Below are 26,818 nucleotides of genomic sequence, written 5' to 3'. Positions count from 1 at the left end.
CCTCCATCGTCTCCAGCGCGCCAGCGCGCATAAATAGGCCCCGCCACCTGCTCCATGGTCGTCAACATCCAATCCAACACCACCAAGCCCAGCAAGCAAAGCAACTAACCAGCAGTGCCGCCGCTGCGTTAGTTGGCTAGCTCGTCAAGCCTCCTGTGACCTTGCCCATTATCTCACAGTCCGTTCGATCAAGCTGCTACTACCTACTTACTTATAGTCGATCGTGCATTCGTCGTCATTACCAGCTCTGCCGCGCACCAACAATGGCGTCCCGCAAGCCGCTGCAGCTTTTGTTCTTCCTCGCGCTGCTCTTCTTGTCCGGGCGGCGCCCTAGCAGGTGCTGCCGCGGGCAGCACGACGACCAACGGCACCGCCTCGGCCGCCGGAGCTGCCGCGCCGGCTGCCATCACTAGGGCCGGCGGCATAAGGTCCCTGGCGTCGTCGTCGCCGTCGTCCCAAGGCGGCGGTGTGTTCAGCCTCGACCGCTACGGCGCGCGCGGCGACGGACGGCACGACGACACGCGGGCGCTCGCCAAGGCGTGGAAGGCGGCGTGCGCCTCGCCGCGGCCGGCCGTCGTGCTTGTCCCCGGCGGCAAGCGCTACCTGCTCAAGCTCGTCAGGCTCGCCGGGCCATGCAAGTCCAGCGTTGTGCTGACAGTGAAGGGCACGCTGGTGGCGTCGCCGAACAGGGCCGACTGGAGCGACAGGGACAGGAGGCACTGGATCGTGTTCAGTGCCGTCGACAAGCTCACCGTCAATGGCGGCGGCGCCGTCGACGGCAACGGCGAGACGTGGTGGAAGCACTCGTGCAAGATCAACAAGGCCATGGTAAGTGTGGCGCCGTATGTACTTACAGTTGATGGTCTGACTGGTCGCAAATTATGGATTACTGTTGTTTGAAATTAAAGTGTCCTGGCCTAGCTCAACACTGACTTGGTTTTACTTTTGCAGCCGTGCAAGGAGGCGCCAACGGCCTTGTCATTCCACTACTGCACAGGTTTGAGAGTGCAGGACCTGAAAATTGTGAACAGCCAGCAAATCCACATGTCGATCGAGGATTGCACCAACGTACAGTTGGCAGGCCTGTCCATCACAGCGTCCGGCACGAGCCCGAACACCGACGGCATCCACATCACCCGCAGCAAGGATGTGCAGGTCACGAACTGCAAGATCAAGACTGGTAAGCAGCATTACCATGTTCACAATTATTCAAAATCATATGAAATGACACCTTTTGTAGCTTCAGGTTTTTCTTACTAAGATTTGGATTTTATTGCAGGGGATGATTGCATGTCCATCGAGAACGGGACGCATAATCTCTACGTCTCGAAAGTTGTATGTGGGCCAGGGCACGGGATTAGCATTGGAAGTTTAGGAGATGACAACTCTAGAGCTGAAGTCTCCGGCATTACCATAGACACGGTGCAATTGTACGGCACAACCAATGGTGCACGCATCAAGACGTACCAAGGAGGGAGTGGTTACGCCAAGGATATCACATTCCAAAACATGATCATGGACAATGTCAAGAACCCGATAATCATCGACCAAAACTACTGCGACAAGGCTAAGCCATGCAAAGCTCAGGGGTCAGCGGTGGAGGTCAGCAACGTGGTGTTCAAGAACATCAGGGGGACAACCGTTACCAAGGACGCCATCAAGCTCAACTGCAGCAAGAATGTCCCGTGCCATGGCATCACCCTGCAGAACATTGACCTGAAGATGGAGGGCGGCGATGGTGCCGCAGAAAGCACATGCCAGAACGCCAAATGGAGAAAATCCGGAACGGTTCGCCCGCAGCCGTGCACCTCCAAAAACTAGGTCATGCACATCAGTACCATGTACAAAGTGTGTGCGCGTATAGAAGGAACAAGTAGTTATAGTCAAAGCATGCATCGTCCTCACACTCGTGGGTTTCTAGTAGAAACCTGCAATCTATTATCTTAATATAATAGTGTTAAAAGAAATCACCACATTTGTCGGGTTTAGAAATTCCCACGTTAATCGGAAAAAAGAGAAGAATATCCACCGTTGGATTTTACGATGATCTAACGGTCTAGACTAGCCCAAAAGAGTCCATATCAAATACTAATATATTGGTAAATTTAGAATTAAATATAATATATATATATATATAACAATTAAACAATTTGATTTTCTATTGTAACTGAAATAAAATAAAAACCCTCAAGTCCATCCAAAACAATCAAGACAAGCCGAAGCCAAAAAAAACTGCTTCACCAAAGAAACCACAGCCGCAGCCGTTTCAACCGCAGCCGCAGCCCTGCCAAACGAGCTCTAAGAACATAGCTTGGTAGCCATAACAATATATTTATTGACCCAAGGGTAGAGTTTATAATGAGAAAAAGGTGCAGCAGTTATAAGACAAAAATGGGATCATACATCTATAGAGCTGTAGCAACCATTGATCGGAGAATAAATTAAAGAGAGGAAAGGGGGTTTGGATATAATAATAATTAAAAAGGTCAAACTTAAAAATTAAATTCTAATTATTAGTTATGTATACTAAAATAAAAGGAGTCTTTGTAATCCTAGCAAAAACTTACAAACAAAAAATGTGCATCACAAATAAAAAATCTAAAAAAAATTATTCATGCGAAAAATTGTATAAATCTTTATATTGTTTTAGTAAATACCAAAAAATATTTATATTCAAGGTATTAATTTTTCCTCTTTAATTCATGTTAAAAAAGAGACAACAAAAAATATGACGATAAAATATATGATAATATATTGGCTGTTATCATGACACGTTTAAATTGTGTCTATTTATTTTGAAATAAAGCATCCATAAAAAAGCTAGCCATCTTGCTAGTTCGTTGTATTGATCAGTCATCAGTGTAATTATGAATTGGTTCATGTAACCATGGTGTATATTAATTCTTTTTATAGAAAGCAGCAGCAGCAATTGATATTTCAGGGTATTGCACGTGAGATGTCTGACGTTTGGAGTTGTCGTTCGTGCACCTGTCCCCAATAGAAGAATGAGTGATCCCTTCCCCTGCGGATCATGGCCTTACCATACCAAGTTTCCTAATCCTACTAGCTTGCCTTCCTATTTGAGAACCAACCTACTTGAACCCTCTTCATTTCCTGCTGATAGCATTGGGAACAAAGCCAATCCATCTCGGTGATCTAGTTACTCCATGATATTAACTTATTTACCTTAATTGGAGACATGGAAACAAACTAATCATGATTCCTAACATATACTGTTATTGTGTGTTTTCTATAAAACAGGGAATCCAATATAATGTTCATTCCAAAAATAAATAAAACAGGGAATCATTCCTTTCTCTAAAAAAACATAACCTATAGTTTTACTTTTGCACATGAAGAGATAAAGGAAAAGGAGACATTTTTTTAGAGGTTTAGACTGCTGGCCAATTTATTAAATAGTTTGAGCAGCAAGGCGTAATAACTTGTTCAGATGTTTGAGTGGACAAAGCGATCGAATTGGTTGGGTTGACACTTGAAAGACCTTTTCCTAAGCAAATCAACTAGTGCCAGTGTGCCACCAAGCTGCCATTTGTACTAGGGCCTTCATTTCAAGCGGTGGCGTTTATCACTCTTCCAACACACGAAAATTGAAAGTAGCCGAGCCGTGCCGTACCGTACCTAGGTGCGTACTTGGCCAGTAATCCCCAGCGGCAGCGACCGGTCCATCGTCAGATAGAGGACTATACGGCTGACATGCGGATCCCGCCGTTGACTGTGCCGTGCCACTACTTACTTTTTTTCTTCGTAAAGGCATCGATGGGTTCTCCTCCAATTTGCCACTGCAGTTTACTAGTGTTGGGACAAGATAATCAATCACTGGATGCAGGCGAAAGGTGGAGTTGCAAGGTTTGGGCCGGCAAGTGAGCAGACAGAGAGAGTTTGGTAGGCCTCCATCCACCAAATTCTCGACCGGATCGCTCGACCGCGTGCGGCTCCATGCATCTGCAATTCTGCATCGACGGATTCGGCTCGAATCGCATCGACGGGGCAGATCAGGGTTTGCCAGTTTGGGGATCCTGTTTAAATCAGGGGGGACAACCTGCGTGTGCGACGGCAGATGGAGGATCGCCCCTCTGATCTCAAGCTCGGTGGTAGCAGCCGCCGAGGATCCGGAGAAGCCTCTGCTGCTGCTGCTGCTGCTGATGGGACGGACACAACAAGCGCATGGACCGGTGGAAAGAAGCCCAAGATCCAGAGCACACCAACCTCTGGCTCTGGGGATATGGGCAAGGTTGCGAGGGATGACGATGATGATCATTCTTCTGCCAAGATTATTGTCCGAGAGCAAGAGCAAGGGCCAGAGCAAATCGAAGGCATTGATTGGGATCAGGATAAGCTCGACGAGAAGATCGACTGTTATCTTCAGCAGTTGAACCGTGGCCTCCCTGATAGCGACGATGATGACTTTTGGGTTCACTGTGATGACAGACAGCGCCGGGAGATGAACGAACGGCTCGCCCTGTGCCGGATCAGAGCACATGAGGTATCTGTTATTGTTACAAATTCAGATGTGGTGGCAAGAATCATACGAATTTCTCTTTCTTTGGATTTAAGTTTGAAGCGTCCACTCTGGTTGGTTAGTGCTTAGTTTACCTTTTGTGCCTTATATCTGTTGATTGATAAAGGAGGAACACCGGAAACTGGACGATGAAAGTCTGAAAGCGATCTACCCTGCGAATGTTCTTGAAGACGAGGAGTACTACGAGTCGTATGAGCTCGATTTCGAATGGTACTTTGATCCTCAATACTGCAACTATGCTCGCTTGCAAGACTACCAGCGGCTTATGCTTCGGAACAATGCAGGTAACGCTTGGCTATATGCAAGTGTCACTGTTCAATTCAATTATACTCCTTAGTTTGAGGTGCTTTCTGTCTTTTATTGGTGTTTCGTTATCACGTTTAGAACTTTGGGAAAGAACTTTAGGAAATATTTCTGCTCAATTATGTTCTGGCGGATCTGTTGTCGTATGAGAATGGGTCGAATTCTGTTTTGATTGCTGCTGCGCCAATCCTTTCTAAAAGTGATCTATGTGAGATATTTTGCAAGGATACAGATGTCTATGTTACTTAACCTCAAATTGTAGTCAGCCTTGCTTATGTGGCTAATGTGGCTAGGCAATGGCTGTTTCTCCTTCTCCATGCGCACCGCTTGAACTAATCAATGACCAATTCATGCAGTGGGAATCTAGAAATGAATTGCAGGTTATTCATAGCTGATAGTTTGGCACTGGATGTACTGCTTTGGAATGGCATTGATGCCATGCACAAGGTTACTGGCAATGGGTGTGCTAGGTAACGTTTTCATTGTGCATGGGGAGTATGAGGACTGGGAAGAATACCGAAAAACCTGCAGTACGCTTGAAGGTGACCAAGCATCTGTCCAGTTGTGGGAAAGGTTACTAAGTAACACTAAGGTAGAAATGATGTGACCAATTGCGAAATTCTAGTCATATGTTGTCATGGTGTGATTGCTCTTTTTGTCATGTGCAGTTGATTGAGTTCTTCCTTACAGACAACTCATGTGAGGTAAACATCCCAAAATAGTCTGTTGTGGTTAATCATCGTTGTTTATTGTAATATGTTTGATTCTATGAAGTTTCACACATCACGTTCTAAAGCTGTTTTGTTGTTTAGCTGCTAAAAATTGAGAGTGTGGCCTTCTATCACGCGCTGAAGATAGCAGCAGAACTGTCCTGCCTTTTTAAGGCTCTAATTCACTTCGGCTTCACTGTAATACTCTCACATATTAATTTAGTGGGTATTGCAAATGATGACGGTATATGATATTGTTTTCCTATTTTCAGGAATTTATGTGGAGTGTTCGCTATGATAATACTTGGTATAAATACTATGTTGTTTTCTTTGGTGAGATCTGGAAGAGGGTTGCTAAGCAAAAGGTAGAATTATTGCTTGAATACGCTGAATTAATGAACCTGTGGTGCTCCTTTTTTTCCATTTATTCCAGCTTTATGTGCTTGATGACTTAGACATTTCTTTCATTGAACATTTCTTAGATGAATTTTAAAGAGGCTTTGAAGGAAGTGTATTATGAAGGAAAGTATACCCTGTGTAATTCTGAATGGAAAACTGAGTTTGAGAGCGACGATCCTAATCCTGGTCCTTTGGAACGTCTTGTATGTTACCCAATTCGCTTATCATTTCATCTCTCTATCTCTCTAGTTTTATCATCGGTATCTAATTCACATTGGTTCACATTGATGAAAAGGTAAGCTTCATTTGTCTGAGATCAAATTCTAACTGGAACATTTTCTTCACATTAAAGGAACCTGTGTGTCTATCTCTGTAGGCTGAAGAAGGTCCTGCTTATCAGTTGATCATGGAAGCTGTTAAAAAAATTGTTTGTAGATTTTTTTTTCCCGAGATGTTAGATGTACCACTATTCTAGGTTTCAATGCATGCCCAAATTCACTGTTACTAATAATGTGGAAGCTAAATTTACTTTCAGATTCCAAAACACAAGACGTAATACGGTTACGCCAAAAAGAAGTTGGGCATGCAAAAGAAATTGGTGTCAGGTTACATGTTTATATAAGAAATTGGTGTCAGGTTACATGTTTATATAACCAGATAAGACATGTGGATTCTAACATACTTTGCATAATTCTTGTTTCAGGTTCTACGTGACAGAACATTTCAGAGGTCGCAGTACATGGAGCAGGGGTGAGCGGGAGGTTATTGCCAGGTTAAGGATAAGAAACTGCTGGCAATTGAAGTTGATGTGCAATTTCTACAGTGTTTACTTGGTTCCCAGTATGTTAACTAATGTGGTTCCTAAGATACGCTTGATTTTGGTCGGCGCCGATAATTTTGCGAGGAGAGTTTCTGTAGAAATTCAAACGGGTCCCAACTCCCAACATGCTTTCTGCAACAAACACGCGAAAGAGTTGTTGGGCCTGTTGTGGACCACGGCAAAGGATTGTGGGCCGGCAATTCTCTCGATTTATTGATCCATTCAAAGGCGTGCAGCATATGCGAGCATATTATACCGCCAGATCGATCGGGCGGTGGCGTGCCCACGTTCATGCACCGACCGATCGGGCGGCTGTGCCAAACCACTGGAGGGCGCCCAGTACGGTAGGCGGGCAGGCAACGGGTCAGGTTTTGTTGCCGTCTGCGTAAACGTTAATAAGCACATGGGCATGGCGCGATGCAACGGTCACCTGCAAACTCCAAAACACAATGTGCCAACCTAACTCTCCCGCGTTACTCTTCTTCGCAAGCAACGCAACCACCTCAACCTCGCCTCCAGGATTCCATAGCTCCAGCTCCCGCGCGTTAAATAGAGGCTATGGGCGTGCTCCTTCCTTGGTCACCAGCATCCACCAAACCAACACCAAGCTCTCTCTGCCCATGGCGTCGCGTCTTGTGCTCGTGTTCCTGGCGCCCCTCCTCGCGCTGCTCTTCGTCTCCGGCGCTCTACAGGCTGCTGCAGCCTCGACCAATGGCACTGCCTCGACCGAGTTCAGCCTCGACCGCGCCGGCGGCAGCGTACTCGCAGCTCTGCCAGCGGTGGCGCGGCTCCTCGCGCGGCTCCTCGTGCCCGGCGCTCTAGAGGTCGAAGACGGAGCCGCCGCCGGGATCTGGGACACGTCATCGCTGCTGGGCTCCAGCGTGTTCAGCCTCGACCGCTACGGCGCGCGCGGCGACGGGCGGCACGACGACACCCGCGCGCTGGCCAGGGCGTGGCGGGCGGCGTGCGCCTCGCGTCGGCCGGCCGTCGTGCTCGTCCCCCGCGGCAGGCGCTACCTGCTCAAGGTCATCACCCTCCACGGCCCCTGCAGGTCCAGCGTCGCGGTCGCGGTGAAGGGCACGCTGGTGGCGTCGCCGAACAGGGACGACTGGAGCGAGAAGGAGAGGAGGCACTGGATCGTGTTCCGGCGCGTCGACAGGCTCACCGTCGACGGCGGCGGCGCCGTCGACGGCAACGGCGAGACGTGGTGGAAGCACTCGTGCAAGATAAACCCGGATCTGGTAAGTGTGTGTGGCGCCGACCGATACAGTCAGTAGCACACATCCATGATCTTGTACCACCCGATACAGAGAGGGCTTGTGCCGTCGCATAAATGCTGTTGGTGGGCCCGGATGCCGGAAAAGTCGTTCACGTTTTCCTCGCCAGACCTGACATCCTGTGCCACTGCTCCGCGGGCCCCACACCTGGCACTCTTTTGATCTGATTATTAGTCATGAATTGTATTTGAAAGTGTCCTGATGACCAATCTCAACTTTTTTGCTCAGCCATGCAAGGGGGCTCCGACTGCTTTGTCGTTCCACTTGTGCAAGAATTTGAGGGTGGAGGATCTGAAAATCGTCAACAGCCAACAAATCCACGTGTCGGTCGAGGACTGCACCAATGTGCAACTGGCACGTCTGTCCATCACTGCTCCTCACTCCAGTCCTAACACTGACGGCATCCACATCACTCGCAGCAAAGATGTGAAGGTCACCAACTGCAAGATCAGGACTGGCAAGTACCATCAACACGTTCACAGTTCAAAATCGTATCAAATAGTGATGTTCACTTCATTGTCATGGAATTTGCAGGAGACGATTGCGTGTCAATTGAGGACGGGACTCACAATCTTCATGTCTCGAAAGTTGTGTGCGGACCGGGCCACGGGATCAGCATCGGAAGCCTTGGAGATCACAACTCATGGGCTCAAGTCTCTGGCATTACCATAGACACGGTGCAGTTATACGGCACAACCAATGGAGCACGCATCAAGACATACCAGGGAGGAAGTGGTTACGCTAAGGATATCACATTCCAAAACATGATCATGCACGCTGTCGACAACCCGATAATCATCGATCAGAACTACTGCGACAAGGCTACTCCATGCGAAGAACAGAGATCGGCAGTGGAGGTTAGCAATGTGGTCTTCAAGAACATCAGAGGGACAACCATGACCAAGGATGCCATTAAGCTGAACTGCAGCATGAGCGTCCCATGCCATGGCATTACCTTGCAGAACATTGACCTGAGAATGCATAGCGGCATGGGCAACACAGTAAGCACGTGCCAGAATGCAAAATGGAGGAAATATGGGACCGTCCGCCCACAGCCCTGCACTGCCAAAACCTATGAAATATTGGAATTGAGCAGCATTTAAAAGCTAGGGTACGCAGAAAGTAGTAGTAAAATGGCTGTGTTTGTTACAGTACTTGTGAATTGTTGTTGTAACATTCCTGTAAACTCTTGTACACAAAGCAACAACAATTGATACTTCAGGGTTAATGCATTTGATATTGGCAGATGATATTTGAATTTATGCAGTAGATCAGCCTGCTGGGCCGTAAATAATTAATTGATACTGTCAGACACTTGCAAAAAAGGCAGTGATATATTAGCTTATCGATATTCGATAACCAAGGTGCATATTAGTGCATACGAAAGTAAACTTCTGACAGTAGAGTTCCTAGCATAATAGAAAGTGTCACCCGCTGATAACTTACAACACAATGGGTGCCAATTACCTTCCTAATATTTTTTTACTATTCTAGCAGTTGATGCCACATTTTACGATATCAGGACCAGTCACCCGGGTGGTGAATGGATCAATGCGAACCCACAGCAGGGAAAAGATAGATGCGAGGAGGATGGCCCAGACGACAACAATGGTTGGCGTGCGGTTCTGCCTCCCCATGAGACCCTTGAGGAAGGGGTACAAGTGGACAATCACCCAGAAGGCGAAGAAGAGCTTCCCAAAGAGAGGCCCCCATGACTGGTAGCCGCTGTTGATCGCATAGGAAATGCCTGCAACCACACCAACCAGGTTGATGATCAAGATAGTGGTTGGTGGGATCAGAAGCGTTGTCCACTTGAACATGTAGAGCTCCGCAAAATCGCCTTCTTCATCAGTGGCCTTAGAGGTGACAGTGAAGCTGGTGTCGATACCAGCAAGTACTTTCAGGAGACCCTGGAAAACGGCAAATAAATGGGCAGAAATACCACCAATAACCCAAAACTGCTCATTCCTCCACCATTCGTCAATGCCAACTCCACTCCACCTCATCTCAAGGATACCAGTGGCAAAGATGGAAATAAAAAGCGATATAAACCAAATACTTGCAAAGTTGCTAATCTGCATTCCAAAGGGAAAAGGGGTCAATTTCAATTCTTCTGTAATTCTGCCTCCTGCACAAGTATGTAAATGTGTGTGTTTTTACCTCAGGGATGATGAACTTCCCAGTGAGAAGACAAACAGCCGGCAATATGCAGTACAAGAGGAGTGGGATTGAGGTGAGTGGATAAATTGTGGTGTTCACATATGCAAATCTCTCCAGGAATTTAAGCCGTCCTCCATAGCCATACCATATGGGACAATGCCTGCTGAAAAGAATTTCAATGGAACCAAGAGCCCACCGAAGCACTTGATTCAGACGATCTGAAAGGTTGATAGGAGCAGATCCCTTGAACGCTGGTCGCTTAGGCATGCAGTAGATTGATCGCCAACCTCGAGCATGCATCTTGAACCCAGTGAGAATGTCTTCTGTAACAGAACCATAGATCCATCCAATCTGCAGTGCACCATATTGAAGATTTTCAGTGAATGATTTTTTTTCTCTCTTCAGTTGAATAATAAATAGATCATTTGCAACAACAGAAGCAGATATCTGTCACAAAATCATTTTTTTATGTGTACACCAGACAACAAAACATCAATTCATATCTCAATATTTACTAGTACATGCTAGTAGCAAGTAATGGCACGAGTTTAAGCAATGCTGGTGTTATAAGTTGTAGCTTTAGGAGTCATTACCTCAGATCCCCAGTCAGTTTTGTCCTCATAGCCACAGCTGATAACATGGATAGCTTCTTTCAGAAGAGACTCCGGAGTTGCAGATTGTGGAACACCACCATATTCCATCAGAGTAGAGGCTACAAAGACACTGGACTGACCAAATCTCTTCTCCAAGCTCATTTGAGACATAATCAGCGATTTCTCATCATCAAATTGAGAACCTATCATGATAGTGAAGTGCAAGGTAAAGGTCCAGGGGATAAAGAAAGGCAACTCTAATTGTCTACAATATGTTACATTTACAGCAGATAAAAATAGTAAATAAATGGGCACTGAAATGGTGGTCTCCAACAATCAGCAATACTGAAAGCACATCTACTCTAATGGAGACTCAATGATACCTTCAATCCCTTCCTCTATATCTTCAAGATTAAACACTGGCACAGAACTGTCTGCATGTTTGTGTGACTTCTTCTTTTCCGAGCTCTTCTTCTTAGATTTTGATGTCTTTTTCCTTCCCCCACAGAGTGAAGAGAAGAAGCCTGGTTTTTTCTTCTTGATTGGAGGCTCATAACCATATAGGGCAGTTCTGTTAAACACACAACCAGTTCCCACATAAACAGGTCCTTGAAGACCATCAAGACCTCTCAAGTTAATCTGCAGCAAACAGAAATACAGATAGTTACCTGGCACATTCACAAAAATTCTATAAAGCTCATCACATAACAAGTATTAGCATAACTAATTCATCAAAAAAAAAATTATACTCACGAAAAATGAGAAAGTGAGATGCCCAAAAATATGTAAAAGGGTATTGCTAGCTTACATCGAAAAACACAGTGTTCCTGTTTGCATATCGATCATTCCTATCAATACCATCGAACCTCTGAGGAAATTGGACATAACAGACACTCCTTCCTAGGTTTGGGTCCATAAGGAAGCACATAGCTTCTCGGAGAGCCTTGCTATTGTTGATGTAGTGATCACAGTCAAGATTTAACAAGTATTGCCCATTAGTAAGGACAGCTGATACACGAACCTGCAGAAACAACTTCCATTATATCCAAGTTATAAAAGTCAACAAGATACCTTTCGAAATTTGTAGTATTTAGCCACTCACAAGTGCATTCATAGCACCAGCCTTTTTGTGATGTTGGAATCCAGGACGTTTTTCACGAGACACGTAAACCAAACGAGGAAGTTCATTGCCCTCAGCATCAAGGCCTCCGCTGTGACCTAGAAAAACCTGAGAATGACCGCAAGTTTGAGCTTAAAGTGCTTAGAATAATCGAACTCTTTGCTGGGAAATCTATCTGTTGGTCAAATAGTTTTTGGCAAGAAAATTTGAGCTTAACCTGAATCATTCCGGGATGATCCCTAGTATTGTTCCCAGGCCAAGGTGTACCATCTTGCATGATCCATCCCTCTTCAGGAACTTTCTGTGCCTTGGCTACAAGGCCATTAATACGGACTTTGAATTCTTCATATTCTCTCTGTCAAGTATGTTTTCAAAACAGAAATTAATGCCATGCAGCATCAGGAATTGCCAAAACCTACATGCATATAAGCAAAACATACCTTCATGGCCCGGCGGTCTTTAACAAATGAAGTTTGGACTTTGTCTTTCAAGTAATCAATTTTCTGGGCAAAGTACCACTCTGGAGCCCTAGGTTCTATATTGTACTTCTTACAGAATGGTACCCATTTTCTAGCAAACTCTGAAGTTTCAGCAAGTGCATCAAAAGTCAGCATAGCAGCTCCATCATCAGATACATAGCAAGACACCTTGTCAACCGGATAGTCAACAGCAAGAATGGAAAGCACAGTATTTGCAGTGACAAGAGGAGGCTCCTTCATAGGATCCACGGTACTAACAAAAATATCAACAGGAGCCAACTGAGACGGTTCACCTTCTCGGTCATACCTGGTAATGGAAGTAGCATTGTGAAAGTGTCAGTATTAGAACAATGGAGACAGTTTTGTATTGGCATTAAATATTTCACATCACCTTAAAGCCAGTCTATCAAGATAAGTTTCACGGTTGATTGGAGACCACTTCGGGAACTGATCCAAAATCCAGGACAGAGCAAACCAAATCTCACATATAACGGACAATAGCCACAGTGGATATGCATTGCGCACAGGATTTGTGATACGGTAGTGCAGGAAAATGCAGAGAACAATCAAACGTAGCACGATGACCATTCTGTAGGGATTTATTCTGGATGAAGGAATTGGCACTTTTCTAGATAGAGGTTGCCGAGTTTCATCATTCCTGCAATTTGGATCCACAAGAGTTATTGCTAAAAAAGGACATGAGAAGTCAGCATTAACATGTTTGATAGACTGCTACATCTACATAATTTATTTGATTAATCCGAGAGCAATGCATAAAGTTTATCCAAAAAGGCAGGATTTCACATACGGTTTTAGACTTCCAAACACATTAAAGTGCAAACTACTGTTAACAGTGTTAGTGTCTGAGATAATGCAGGAAACATTAATTATCGGTACGCTCGAAGCTGGTTAATGGTAAACACAAGCGTATTCAAACTTACAGTAAAGCGTCTTCCATGTTATAGTCAGTAGATGCATCAATATCACCGACACCACGTCCTTCTGAGGGAGCAATGCTTGTCCCATTAGTCATAGGAATTGCACCCTTGTCCTTCATTTTCCATCCATCCACTCTTTCTTTCCATGCAACATTACCAAGGCTACCAGAGAACTCCCTCGATGGGTTTGCTGGTGTGAAACAAGATGCACAAATTAGATCACAGCAGATGCAGAAGTAGCCAACAAAGCATGAGATAGTGATGATTGTTGATTGACAAACATACGAGAATGATTCACATAGGGAAATTGATGTCCACGCCTGCCAATGTTCCCAACAGGAGACATCATGTGATCAGGGGAAGCTCCGGGAATTTCTCCTGAGATCTGTACAACGAATTCATAAAAAAACTGAACATTAGTCCCCTCTTCTGATATATAGTTAATATAAATTAAATTTAAAGTGAAAAATCCAGCTCCAACCTGGGAATGAGTGAGTGACGGGATATATCCTCTAGGGATCTCACCACTGTCATACTTCCCATGCCCAATCTCACCACTGTCGTACTTAGCAAGGCCAACATCACTACCCCGTGAGTTGGTGCGCCAGGTGAGCATTCTCTCAGCAATCTTCTGCTTCTGATCCTGGTTGCCAGATGCTGGGTAGTTGTAGTCACTCACATCGTCAGTATCAACATCCTCATTTTCCTCACCATGCACAGGAGGGCTCCCTAAACAAGATAACGTAATTGAGCAAAGATTCAGCCTCGGGTTGGAGTTAACAACATTTCATGCTGCTTTGCCGCTCTTGGTGACAATGCAACACGACTCAACACTGCAATTTGATTATAACATTCACTGAAAGGGCTAGCTTCTGGTAAGAATCTGAATAAATTTGCCAATCACTGAATTATTCCCTGCTCATAGCCACTAAAATGCAACTATCTGATTAATTTCAACAGCTGCTCAAGCCTAGCCTGCTGCCCTTAACCTGAACTATTACATGGAAATCATGCACATGGCGAGGAGGGCATTACCCTTGTGGCGCTTGTACTTCGTCTTGCACTGCGGGCAGGCCTGGGTGCCGTCCTTGCGCTCGTACTCGTAGCAGGGGCGGCACACCGGGAAGCCGCAGACGTCGCAGGCGGTGAAGAGCTCGCCGTCCGCCGCCGTGCCCACGCCGTCGCCGCAGATCTGGCACACCTGACCGGCCCTATGCTTCCCCGAATTCTTCGCACGCGCACAAACCAAAAAACAAAAACAACATAAAACACCTTCAGACCAATCCCCAAACAAACCGCAGTAGAGAAAAACACCCTGTGATATTCCCCATCCCCTGACCGAAATGCCTGCCACTCACCGCAGCGTCTCGGCCGCCCCCGTCCATGGCGCCCGCGCCGATCACTCCCCGGCCACCCCCAATCCGAGCGAGGTTCGCCCCCGCCGACTCACCGCATTCCTCGGCTTCCTCGCACCCGGACGAACCCCCCGTATCGGCACGGCACCGAATCGCCTCGCCTCGGGTTTGCGCGCCGACGGGGTGCCTCCCCAATCCCAGTGGCAGCAGCAGCAGCACTAGCGGCAGCGAGAGCACCGTCCAGCTCGCGGAGGATTAGACGCGGGGGAGCTCGCGCGGGACGGCGACGGGGGCCAGAGGAAAAGGAAAGGGACGCGGCACCGGCGAGACGGCGACGGGATGGGTTGGGGTGGGGAGCAGCGCACGCCGCCGCGTGAATTGGATCGGTGCGTGCGCCCGTCCGTGCAGCCGTGCCGTGTATCACTCTCTTTGCCGGGGTTTAGCAACCGGTGATGGGGTGATAAACCCTATGATTTCGCGGATTAATTTTGGAATCGCGTGCGCGTACGAGCTGATCCGCCCTCGGTTTGATTAGTTTTGGGAGTGAGTGGGGAATAGCGGGGTGGGGGTGGGGTAGGGGACCACGGGACAGTGACGTCGGGGGTGCGCGCCCGTGTTCGGCGTACAGGTGGAGAAGGCGCGTGGGACCGAGTTGGTAGTGACTGGGGCAAGGCGCGACAGCTGGTGATTGGTTGGCTGCAGTAGAGTACTGTCGAAAGGGCAGGAGTGAATGTTGTGGAATGTTTGGGTCAGCTGCACACATGCCCTCAGTCAAATGTCAAACAATTGAAGTCCACTGCGTATCGTCCAAATGCAAAATTCAGAGGATACCAGAAAACTCTCACGAACGAGGAAATCTACGCTTGGTTATCATCGAGTCGACAATTTTTTTTTTACCATCATGAACAATCCGATGCAAAATAAGATTCTACCTTCATGAGTAGCTCGTTCACCGACTTCTCCTAAAATCCTACCAAATAGGTGGAAAGGAAATTGCTCCGTCGAAGGAGCCTCAAGATTTCCGCTGAGAGGAGTCAGGAGAGGGAGTAAAAGCCCCAAAAAACAGCTTTCCATAGCGTCATCCCTTCCGTGGGGTCAAAGTCCCCAGCTTGCCCCTGAGTTGGGGGGAGGGGGGTTGTCGGCGATGCTAGCGTGGGAGGTCAGAGGACGGTGGGCGACGCGGATGCAAGGGGCCGGAGGCGATGACGACAGTGCCCGTGGGTGAAGGGTCACGGGACGCTGGGAGGGAGAGGGAGACGGAAGGTAGGAAAATGGATAAGGAAGGTAGAGAAAGGGAAAGAAATAGAGGGAAGGAATAATGGGAAGAGAAAGGAAAAGGAAAAAAGAGAAAGGTATTATAGACATTTAATGTTTTCTTCTATTTTCAACCACTAAGAGAAGTGGTTTTACCGAACGTTTTTCTAACTACATAGGTCGGGGGAAAAAGTATTCCATTAGAGGAGTTATAGCCAGTGCCGTTTCAACCACAGTCGGAGTCCTGCCAAACAAAACACGGGATGGAAACTTTGAACTTTTTGGAACACAAGAAAGCATAATAAAGTAATTTGAGTTACATATGAATAAAATACCATTAATAAATACACATGTAATCAGAGTACTTATGGTTTGCCTTGGGGATCAGATAGTATTTATGGTTGGCTTGCAAGAAGAACAGAGATAGAAAGAGTTTGGAAAGGGATTCTCATGACATAGTATTCCGAACACACGCATGATTTTCAATGACATGAGAGATACGACTAGATTATCTAGCAAATACACATTTTAACAAAAAAAAATAACGATAGCAAAGATAACTACAAATCGAATTTAATATTTTGATTGATCCTAACTTGTAGGACCCATAGTGTAACACTCTAACCCAAGCGATCATCTGCCTTGTCCTCTCATGCCACCGTTTCCATCCATGGCTGCTTGTAGCGGAACGGTGCTTGGCTTGCAGCACGCCGTGGAGGTAGTTCATCTCCAAGGGGCAAGGGCGCTGGGTAGTGGATGGAAACAGTATGACTGTGACTGCTACGGGAGATCACCAAGGAGCGCGGCGATATTAACGCTGCATGCTAAAACGTGCCATGGCTATTTTTTTTTCAGCGTCGGCCAACGTTGTGGCCTTGTGGGTGTCGTCTTATATGGGCGAGCTAATGGCGTTAGCTGCCACGGGCATCCGCGAAGGAATAAAAAACCACCCCGTCAGACGCGCTCGCTCCTCCGTCGGGGAGTCTTGCACCGTCCTCCGCCTCCTCGCGACCACGCCCGTGCCGTCCGCCGCCAGGCCCGCGCCCCGCGCCCTCACCGTGTCCCCTGGCGGCTGGCGGTCTGGCCTCTGCCGGTCCGCCTGTGTGGCTGTGGGGCGCGCTGCGTGCAGCAGATCAGCCAACTAGCCAATCAAGCAGGCGATCCGAGCAAGGCCCTGGCCGGCTGGCCCCAACTTGTTAGGTATTTTTCCTATCTACCAGAAATTACTTGTATTGCTATGCTGCAAACTGCAAAGTAGTCAGCGCCCAGCAGGAGCCAGGACATTGATTTAGTGAATTAATTTAAATGTGATAGAACTAAACGTTGATATGATGACACAAGTACACTGATGCTTTGCCTGTCGGAATCTGTTAACCATCGTCAATTTTGTTAGTTGTTTAGCTTCGATGGAAAATTGATGTAAAAAGTCTTTGATGCTACTGAGTTTAGAAGGAGTTTAGAAACCCAAGACATATTATGATTATGCAATAAAGAAGTTGTGTATAGCTAAAGAAATCGGTTTGATCCCCTGCTAACCTTCACAAAAGTGTGTGCAAATATGTCATATTACACGTTTATATAACCAGACCAGAGACTTGGGGTCTAATATACTTTTGTATAATTCTACTTTTAGGCTCTACGGGACACTGCGGTTGGATGGTCACACACTACTACATGGAGGGAGGTGTGGGAGGTTATAGCAATGAAGGATAAGGAACTGAGGGCCATTGAAGTTGATACTGCCAATACCTCTGTTTATATCATATAATTGCTCCAATGATGCAGTGTTTATTTAGTTACCGCTATTAACTTATGTATTATCCTAAGATACACTTGTACGAGTACTACCAAAATTGTACTCCCTCCGTTCCAAATTATAAGTCATTCCAACTTTCTTGGAGAGTCAAACTATTTTATGTTTGACCAAAATTATAGAGAAAATTACAAAAGTTTATGGCACCGAATAGATATACTATGAAAATATATTTAATGAAGAAACTAATGGTACCTATTTGATATCATGAATGTTAGCACTTTATTGTATAAATTTGGTCAAACTTGAGATGCTTTGACTCTCCAAGAAAGTTGGAATGACTTATAATTTGGAACGGAGGGAGTAGCATCGAAGCATTGCAGTCAAAGTCTTTTCGGAAAGATAAGGCGTTGCAGTTAATATTACTGTCAGCTTGTGGAGTTATGTCGGTCTGAGGTGCAGGAGATTCGCCTCTCACTTTTATTCCACATTTAGAGAAAGCAAATTTCATGTCAAATTTTCCGGCTCGAGATTTGGAGGTAAAATCATCTCCTATAGCTCGAGATAATTGTGTCAAATTTTCTGCTCGGTGCTCTTTCTCGATTGGCAGCTTATGGACTCATACGGTGGACTAGTTGACAGTGAAGCTCTAGACCTCTTGGCTCTGCATCACAGGTGTCACAATACTCCCCTGAAAACTATGCTTGAATCCAAATGACATGGTTCCTTCATGCTAAACACCATTATCAATTCTAGTGAGCCAGTGGTCAAGGCAACAAACATAGCATCCTACAGGAACGATTCATGTTGTCACAGTGACGAGCATCTGCAGACCAAAAGCCAAAAAGTTCATTCAGTTCTGATGATGCCCTCATTGGTGGATCTGAGCTCTAAAACACATGATAACGTAACCGGATTGGAATTCAACTTATGCATCTGAGTTGGATTTGCCGGCTGCATAGGGAAGCAGTAGTGCTTGAATTGAAGAACTCGGTTCCAATCCAACTGGGAAGACCGCTGGACAGGGATACTCACCGCTGGCCACAGCGTTCCCGATATGCTCAGCTGGTGCAGCTGCGTCATACTCATACCCAAGCGACATTTCATCAAACATCACCTGCTCAGCAGCTTTGGGTGCCATTAATTGGAGCACTGAACGCGGCCTGCTCGACCAACGCTGCGCTGCATTATAGGATAGTATAGGGACTAAGAGCATCATCCCTTATTGTTGAGTGTTAATTGAAGAACACCACTGCATCATCCGCATACAGGGACAGTGTCTCAATTTTGCTTGTCTGCCTCGGAGTGTAGAGATCGAGTTGTCCTTCAATGTGTCAGTACATGTTATATGAAGTTACTGTATGAAGTATGAACAGGAGAGAAGGGAGGGAGAGCACCATGATGTGTGATCAAACAGAATGCACTTGTCCCCAATTCCTTGCCATTCCTCCAATTCAATCTACCTGCTCGATCTGCGTGCAAGTGCTAACAAACTGGCCTGCAGCGGACAGCTCGACATAACCTACCCGCTCTGCGTGCAAGTGCCTCCAGGGACAGCCGACAGGAGAGTCATAAGAAACCGTGTTCATCTTCATTGCTCGATATGGTGGCTATTACAATCCATTCTTCAGTGTTTAGTGTTAAGTCACCACCTTTTAGCCACAACGATCGTTAGGAATTAGGATGCAACTGTTGCCCATTTCATTTGAAATCTCTGCAGTTTATTTCTACTCAAGCAGCACTAGAGATCGTTACGATCCAATACTAAATACTCCCTCCGACCAACCTAGCTAGCCTGTTCTAAACATTGTATGTTTGTGGATAGGGGTAGGATGCGTGGATCTCATCGGAGCTTGTCCTGCGGCAGGACACACAACCAAAACCGCGCTGGCCTCCGTCACCGAGACCATGGACCCCTCCGCGGCTTAATACGATGTCACGGGTGATAAACCTACTGCCGGTTGAAAGCCACTTCTATATTTCGACTTATGCAAGACAAATATCGCATACGCTATATAGAAAACAAAATAGCCGGGGAGAGTTTAGTCGGGTGCTGCATTGACGCTCAACAGCCGCGTCAGGCGTTCACAGAGGTGACCATGTCATTTCAGAGTCCAGACAGCACACAGGTCAGATTAATAGAGTTAAAAAACAGAGAAAACTACCACTGTCCCTGTGTCCCAGCACATGCACAATAGCACAAATTATGAGGCTACCAGGCTCGCTCATCTATGAAATCTTAGGTATTCAAAATACTAGTGTATAGACATTTGGCTAGTAGAAGGCGCAAAAGATGATAGTGGTTGGTTTATAATCTTAAGTATTTAAAAATCTCTTATTACATAGAAATACGGCTAGTGCAAGTCAAAAAGGTTTAGCAATTCCAAATCGTTCAAAGATTCCGGACACGTTGATGCAGGTAACCTGTTGGACAACAAGCTTATCTGTACATAAAAAAGAAATCATTTAGAATCGCCAACAAAATGGAAGAGACAACCTGATAAGGTTAAAATATAAAATGACGACTCTTGAAAAGCATAACAACCCAACAGACCAATTAAGCACTAAACTTCCGTTAAAGTACTCCTTTCTAAATTATAGGTCGTTTTGACTTTTCTAGATGCATAGATATTATTATGCATCTAGACATATGGTATATCTAAATGTATAACAAAGTCTATGAATCTAATAAAGTTAAAACAACCTATAATTTAGAATAGAAGGAGTATAACTGAACAATCATGCACAAAGGATCAAAAGAGGAATATAGGACGTGCGTGCGTAGATGAGGGTTGTATGCTCAGCGGCACATCAGCTTTTGACGTGCATTGGGAATCCCGCTCGGCCGTTGCACGGGCAATTCACGGCCGCACGTGACGCGTTCTCGGCGGCATCGAGGATGTAGCATGACGGGCGCCGACGTCCCGCGGCATGCAGCGCCGCCTCCTATTTTGAGGAGATGTTGATGATGACTGCCGTCGAGTTCCCGAGAAGATCTCACGATCATCCTACGTAACGCGCCAACTATCGGATTCAGTGACCGGCAGTCCATCTGGGTTACCTAGATGGTAAATTTGTAGGCGGGGGAGATCGTAAGACCAAGAACTCGAATGATAACATAGGGGCACAAGGTTTAGATAGATTCGGGCACCCGGAGAGTAATACCCTACGTCATGTGTTCTGATGGATTGTATTGTTGGTATAGTATGCGAAGAGTTCATGTCTGTTGGGTTGAGTTTAAGTTACCCTCGGGGGGTGTCCCTGACCGTCTTATATAGGCTGACGACTTAGGGTGACAAGTCGGATATGATCTACTCCTATTCCGTTGTTACATGGAAAGCAATTTGAGTCGGACTACAACATATATCCCGCAATATCCGGACGGAGTCTGTTCGCCCGACCTCCGAGTTTGTGTTTCACGTGTCTTCATGCCTTGCCCCGCACGCCATGGCCGGCCAGTATCCTGATTGGTGGGGACTCGTGGGTACCCTTATCCCTCACAATATTATCCACTTGAGCTTGTAAGTCTTCATCCATGTCATACTTTGATCAATAGTCACTTGAGGGCTCTCAGCATTGCTATCATCTTGAGCATATCCAACTTGAGCTAGTGACTTAAGATTTTCCATCATTCTTGATAAGATATACTTGAATCCTTAAGTCACTTCATTTTATCAATCATGATCAATTAGATGCATTGCATTGCTTCCCTCGGTAAGATTTAGATATGATAGTTCGAAATCCCACGGATACTAGCCACTTCACCTTAGCAAAACGCATATGGTTCAAACCGTCGCTTAACCAAAGCTTGCTTAGTCCCTCGCTCTAGTACCTCGCTTGATTTCTTCATATGTTCTTGCCACTTTGAGTTTAGATTTGCTTTTGACACCAACAATAAAATCCTATTTGAAATCCTTTTCAAATGCTTGTTCTTAATTTATAAATAATATCCCATAAATGGCAAGTTTCCAATAATAAGATCAATATGTAACACATCAGCCCATGTCCTTTTTATCATATACACATGAAGTCTTGTAACTTTCATTTGTGAATATCACTATTCTTCTTAATGATCCCTTCACTTGTTAATCAAGCTATCACATGATTTGGAAACTTCTAGCCCCAAGTTTTATTTCATCCTTGCTTGTCATTGATCATACAATTGCATCACGGAATCATATACTTGTTTGCTATCTTCATTGTGAGCCATATAATACACATTCAACATATGAGACAATATTACATCATGAATATGAGAATAAAACCCTGCTCACAAACTTAAGCCAACAAGTTAGTTCTTTAATTATTTTGTCATTCAATTCACCAAAACCCACTTAGAGGTCCAGATGCACTTTCACATGTTGCATAATACTTCATGTTTCAGTCATATGCAACATGGGGGAATAATATTTGTAACATCAAAGAAAAACATATGCAACATCATAAAATTCGACAGATTTTACTCCGAAAAATCTATTGACAGATAAATAAATACTCCCAAAAATAAATTGACTTTCAGATTCTGAAACCCAAGGCATACTACTACAATTATGCCAATACGAAGTTAGGTATTGCAGAACAAATCGGTTTGATCACCCCAAGCCGTCACAAAAGCATGCACGCATTTGGCACTAATTATCCACATGTTCATCTTCCCATGCCCAGATTACAGACCCGTGGGTTGTAGCGTAAGAGTACCTTCTATCATTCTATACTTTCAGGCTGTAGGTGATCACAGACAGTTCAGACTTCAGAGGTCAACGTAAAGCAGAGGCGGCAAAACCCACGAGAAGAACAAGAAACGGGCGGACACTGATGCTGAGATGCCCACACCGACACCGTTAAGTAAATCTTCTGTTCTTCGGTGGAAACTATCGCTGTAAAAGCCTACCAGATGCTCTAACAGGCAGTTGCTACCAGGCTTACCAGCAGTTTCTGCATGCGACACCATCTCGAGACTTGACCAGCTCGGAATCTGGGAGGTTAGAGTTCGCCTTTCGCAAGTGACTGTCCCCATCCGGTGTGCCTGGACTACGGTGAGTGCCAGCGAGACGCGGCTAAGCATCTCGCCGTCGCCGACGTTACGGCCACGAATGATGCCGATTGCCCGATTCTTCTGTCGACGCGAGGACCCATCTTCCACCGGTCAATCGCACCTGTCCCTCTCGATCCTACCTTTGATTAATCCGACCCTGTCTTCCGATTGCATGGCTCCAGATCAAGGCTCTGGCCTTGGCATGAGGAAAAGGGCAGATCGACTGGACGACGTGCAGACGATGCAGACGAGGGCGAGGGAGGAGCTCCGTATCCTGGCTCTCGAAGTCGCCATGCCGTTCTTGATGGGTCGCGATGATGTGCGTGCGACTGCTAATGCCATTCAGACACATGATGTGCGATGATGGTTCTTGATGATAAACAGACATGTAAGAACAGTAGCTTCTGATCATGATACAGGGTGACCAGAAGTTAATGCACCAATCATGGTGACAATCGTATGCAGATTGTAGCAAAAAGGCAAGAAAATCACGAATGAGGTATTGAGGTATTGCAGTGATGTGGTCCTATTCTCTGCACAAGTAATAAGCTCTTGCAGTGTTGGGTTTCTGAATGTTTGCACGGTTACGCAAACAGATCACTCAAACACCATACGGATGGATCGATATACAAGCCAAACAAAAAAGAGAAGAACGGCCGCTCTGCGCTGCGATGGATGGTGGATCACAGGCATCACATGGGCGGCGACAGTACATCGTATACAAATCTTTTTTACAATTAGGGTTCTCGGATGCAGCGGCATACATCGTCACACAAGCTTGCTACTAGCTAGTAGCTATGATGATCGATGCCTCGATGGAGCAGCAGCAAAGCAGCAGGGGTTGAGCACACCGGTAGTGATGGAGAACTGAAGGGACGGCGAGGCGAGTGCCGGGTCGGCGGCTAGAAGAAGGAGCGCTTGGTGGGCACCCTCCCGACGGCCTTCATGAAGTTGGCGAGCTCCAGCACCTTGGCCAGCTTGAGGCCCCGCTTGGCCTCCGCCGACGCCCGCTTCTCCTCCGCCTTGCGCCGCGCCTTGGCGATGTCGTTCTGCGTCTTCTCCAACGCCTTGGCGCGCTGCTCGTCAAGCTTCCTCTGCGCAACACAGGGAGATCCATGTGAGTGAAAGCGAGCCATTTTTGTTAGCAGACGCCGGTCACCTTCACTCGGAGATCAAAGTGAACTTCAGGGACAATAAGACTAAGCATGTACGAAACACACGATTGAAGTTGGTTGATCTTTTGCCTTGATGGATATTAAGTTCCGAGAGCAAAATCGATCCATATTTTCCCCTTGTAGGACTGAATATTCAGAGTTGTATGAAGAAGATAGCTGTACCCCTCTGCTTTCAGTCTATCCGTCAGAAATCTCACAGATGCCTACTGCATCGATAATGAGGTTGAATATATACAGATTTGATTTATAGTACAAGACAACAAAATCGGCAAATTGATTTAGTATATCATGTTTAACTATTTTCCTCTGCTCGTGAAGAACTTTGTTAAGCTCTACAGGCTACAGCAGATATACTATGTCAGAGTCAGACTCGGTTCTCGCAATTTTGGAATTAGGATGCAAAGTTCATACCACGTTGCAAGCAGTCATGAGAAACTAATCTAGAAGACAACAATTTTTTAGATAAATTTCCTTCAATCAAGAGGGGAAAAAAGGATAGGGGAGAGTTTCGTCTGTCGTTGATTGGATTTGGATTACCTCGATCTTCTTGAGCCAGGCGGATGCCTTCTCCACCTGCTCGGTCTCCCATCCGTTGATGACCACCTCCTCCCGCTTGAAGCGGTTGTTGATCTTGGCCACCTCCGCCGTCTGCCACGCCGAGACCTTGGTCTCCACCTCCTCCTTCTTCACCTGGCTGGCCTCCACGTGCGCCGGTGGCGGGGGCGGCGGCCCCGCGGGCACCACCTCCAGGCCGGACGCCCTGGACCTGGCCGGCGTCGCGATGGGGTGGCTGTCCGGCACGATGGCCAGCGGGTTGGTCTCCTCCAGCTCGTCCTCGCCGATGCTGGTGAGCTGGTCGGCGGCGCCGTTGTCGTACCCGCCGCCGCTGTTGGCGTTGGGGCCGGTCTGCATGGTCGCCCCGGCGGCGACCATGGCGGTGAACTCGCGGCTCATCGTCATGTACTGCTCCTCGGAGGAGTAGGAGCGGTGGCTGGCGGTGTCCCAGGACGCGGCGGAGCCCGTGCGCGCGGGGGGTAGTGGCGTCGGCGGGTCGGGGGTCAGCGGGTGGATGTCGCGGAACGTCGTCGCGGCGCCCTCGCCCCCATCGCCGTCCTCGTCGTGGCTACTGCTCGGCGCCGATGGCACTGGCGGCGGCGCTGCTGCGGCTGCGGCTGCTACTGCCGGTGCCTGCTGCTCATGCAACATGTGGTGGAGGTCGTCGTCGCCGGCGGCGGGGAGCTAATAGGCTGCACCATGCATGAGCAGGGCCGCCGTGCTCGTTCTTCCGTGGATGGCGCTGGTGGTGGTGCGTGGCTGTGCCCGGCTCGACTCGGTGCGCTGGAGTATATCAAGAAGGATGGCTGGGCGGATGGGCAACCAGGCAGAGGCAGGCCGGGTCAAGCGATGGCCATGGCTGATTGTCCATTGGCGCGCGCGGGTGACACGTAGCTGTCGGGGGGAATCCGCCAAGTTCTCATCTTCTCAGCTCAGTGCATGCACACGCAGTGTGTGGGGGTGGGGAGGGTGTGGTGGTGACCGGTGACCGGCGAGGCTGGGTCAGTGTTCCTGGGCTGGCTCCCCGCGCACCTGGAGATTGAGGTGGGAGCTTTGTTTAGTTCCATCGATAGATCGCCCGAATGTTTCGTGACTGCAGCAGCTGGACACTTCCAGTTTGCAAGTTGCAGCACTCGTTGGCTGTTTAGGTAATAACTGGCTGGTGAAAGGGTTCGGCTGTGAGTTTGGGAATTGGGATGCTGGATTCTTTCCTAAATCCTATGCTACATGGATAAAATGAAAATCGGACCGAATTCTGTGAGTTTCTTGTAAAATCCCTACGTTCTAGTGAAAGCAATTGGGATGCTGATGGAGAATCTTCTCTTCGCCTTTTCTCCTCTGGTTTCTTGTCGCCTAGCTAAGGACTAGTAAAACACGTGTGACGGTCAAATTAAGCACAGGATCATGAAAAATCTGCCCATATCTTTAGAATTTTGAACTAATGACTTGACAGGATGAGTGCAGTTTGAGCCAATTTTAGACAACTGAAACGCATGGCACGAAAACGCATGCTGCGCAATACCACGTTCCCAGCGTGCACATCGCTGATCCAGCTTTGCAAACTCTACTGATAGTATACTCGCAAACTCCCTAGCAAAAGTAGGTAGGTGCTGGTGTGTCGATTAGTTAGTAGGTGTTCTGCTTTATCTGCATTATCGCACTAGACCAAGCACTAGAAGAGAAAGAGGGGGAAATTTTTTGAAAAAAGCCCAATCCCCTCCTCACGTCTTTTGGATTTCTTTATCACAATCTGTATGGACAAGGACGATAGCCAAAAAAAAGTCGACGGGATTATTTATATGAATTCATTCATAATCGGTTCAATTAGCTACTAGTCATCGTCCAAAATCATCATCGCCATCATCACCGCGAGCCACGACGGCACCTAGTTTAATTCGCGAGCAAGTATGCTCCGTCCCCGTCCTCCGGCGCGGCGAGGTGGAAGCCGGGGATTGGGATAGGGTGGCCCAGCCGGCCGCGGTCGTGGCGGGCCGTCGCTTTCCCCCTTTTCCGCGCGGGATAAGCGTCGTGCGTGTGCGCTTTGCCTGACGGAAAAAAAATTTACGTGCGGGGGCGGGCGGCCAACGAGCGGCGCCCACGCGGCCCGCGCGTCGCTCGCCGGCCGCTTTCGCCTCGCTCCGCTCGCCAGGGCCGCGTCGCTTTCCTCTCGTACGCCCCTCCCTCCTCTCCTCCCCTCGCGCGAGCGAGGCCCTCGTCCCGGTCCCCGACCCCAGAGGGGGTTGGATTGCTCCGTCCGTCCACCGGCGGGCACGTGTGCGAGCGGGGGTTGGCTTGCTTGCTACGGCCGCGGGACGTGTACACGGCGGGTGACGCGGGGGCTACGGGTGGGGA

At 47.2% G+C, this 26,818-nt stretch overlaps 4 protein-coding genes across 6 annotated transcripts; 2 read left to right on the top strand and 2 right to left on the bottom strand.

Moving 5' to 3' along the window:
• Positions 1 to 159: 159 nt before the first annotated feature.
• LOC101780541 (polygalacturonase ADPG1) lies at positions 160 to 2,055 on the top strand (the record flags this gene model as incomplete). The annotated part of the gene is made up of 3 exons (XM_004986109.3): positions 160 to 828; positions 952 to 1,180; positions 1,280 to 2,055. Coding segments are annotated over 3 exons (1,440 nt in total), but the record flags the coding sequence as incomplete, so codon positions are not given.
• A 1,747-nt stretch (positions 2,056 to 3,802) lies between these two features.
• On the top strand, positions 3,803 to 9,296 carry LOC101766757 (polygalacturonase ADPG1). Of its 3 annotated transcripts, none has more exons than XM_022823458.1 (10): positions 3,803 to 4,504; positions 4,647 to 4,824; positions 5,200 to 5,435; positions 5,534 to 5,547; positions 5,656 to 5,751; positions 5,826 to 5,918; positions 6,036 to 6,557; positions 6,656 to 8,013; positions 8,278 to 8,506; positions 8,584 to 9,296. In XM_022823458.1, exons 8-10 carry the CDS (start codon positions 7,222 to 7,224, stop codon positions 9,150 to 9,152), a joined length of 1,590 nt encoding a protein of 529 aa, XP_022679193.1. In that variant the 5' UTR covers positions 3,803 to 4,504; positions 4,647 to 4,824; positions 5,200 to 5,435; positions 5,534 to 5,547; positions 5,656 to 5,751; positions 5,826 to 5,918; positions 6,036 to 6,557; positions 6,656 to 7,221; the 3' UTR covers positions 9,153 to 9,296. The 3 variants fall into 3 exon arrangements, with proteins under 3 accessions (XP_022679193.1, XP_022679192.1, XP_004981341.2); XM_022823457.1 differs by having other exon boundaries at positions 5,512 to 5,547; XM_004981284.3 differs by having other exon boundaries at positions 5,200 to 5,751; positions 6,036 to 6,247; positions 6,329 to 6,557.
• Positions 9,297 to 9,364: 68 nt separating this feature from the next.
• Positions 9,365 to 15,143, bottom strand: LOC101765933 (probable cellulose synthase A catalytic subunit 2 [UDP-forming]). The gene is made up of 14 exons (XM_004981283.4): positions 14,698 to 15,143; positions 14,375 to 14,567; positions 13,821 to 14,068; positions 13,625 to 13,724; positions 13,343 to 13,529; positions 12,793 to 13,059; positions 12,363 to 12,708; positions 12,140 to 12,277; positions 11,905 to 12,030; positions 11,611 to 11,823; positions 11,186 to 11,441; positions 10,803 to 11,005; positions 10,210 to 10,560; positions 9,365 to 10,124 (listed from the first exon to the last, which is right to left on the bottom strand). Exons 1-14 carry the CDS (start codon positions 14,722 to 14,724, stop codon positions 9,540 to 9,542), a joined length of 3,240 nt encoding a protein of 1,079 aa, XP_004981340.1. The 5' UTR covers positions 14,725 to 15,143; the 3' UTR covers positions 9,365 to 9,539.
• Positions 15,144 to 23,224: 8,081 nt separating this feature from the next.
• Positions 23,225 to 25,356, bottom strand: LOC101765125 (remorin 4.1). Its single transcript, XM_004981281.4, has 2 exons — positions 24,449 to 25,356; positions 23,225 to 23,830 (listed from the first exon to the last, which is right to left on the bottom strand). Exons 1-2 carry the CDS (start codon positions 25,115 to 25,117, stop codon positions 23,639 to 23,641), a joined length of 861 nt encoding a protein of 286 aa, XP_004981338.1. The 5' UTR covers positions 25,118 to 25,356; the 3' UTR covers positions 23,225 to 23,638.
• Between the last annotated feature and the right edge of the window lie 1,462 nt (positions 25,357 to 26,818).

Source organism: Setaria italica, chromosome IX (genome assembly GCF_000263155.2).
Source record: "Setaria italica strain Yugu1 chromosome IX, Setaria_italica_v2.0, whole genome shotgun sequence".
Taxonomy (NCBI): Eukaryota; Viridiplantae; Streptophyta; class Magnoliopsida; order Poales; family Poaceae; genus Setaria; species Setaria italica.
The sequence above is the reverse complement of the archived record's forward strand: the minus strand, read 5'-3'. Positions and strand labels throughout refer to the sequence as shown.

Coding starts and splice junctions, on each gene's coding strand:
- LOC101766757 (XM_022823458.1), top strand. CDS start 7,222: ATGTGCCAACCTAACTCTCCCGCGTTACTCTTCTTCGCAAGCAACGCA. Junction 8,014..8,277: donor GCAAGATAAACCCGGATCTG/GTAAGTGTGTGT, acceptor TTTTTTGCTCAG/CCATGCAAGGGGGCTCCGAC. Junction 8,507..8,583: donor CAACTGCAAGATCAGGACTG/GCAAGTACCATC, acceptor TGGAATTTGCAG/GAGACGATTGCGTGTCAATT.
- LOC101765933 (XM_004981283.4), bottom strand. CDS start 14,724: ATGGACGGGGGCGGCCGAGACGCTGCG. Junction 14,568..14,697: donor GGGGCGGCCGAGACGCTGCG/GTGAGTGGCAGG, acceptor GCGCGTGCGAAG/AATTCGGGGAAGCATAGGGC. Junction 10,561..10,802: donor AAACTGACTGGGGATCTGAG/GTAATGACTCCT, acceptor GGTGCACTGCAG/ATTGGATGGATCTATGGTTC.
- LOC101765125 (XM_004981281.4), bottom strand. CDS start 25,117: ATGTTGCATGAGCAGCAGGCACCGGCAGTAGCAGCCGCAGCCGCAGCA. Junction 23,831..24,448: donor CCTGGCTCAAGAAGATCGAG/GTAATCCAAATC, acceptor TGTGTTGCGCAG/AGGAAGCTTGACGAGCAGCG.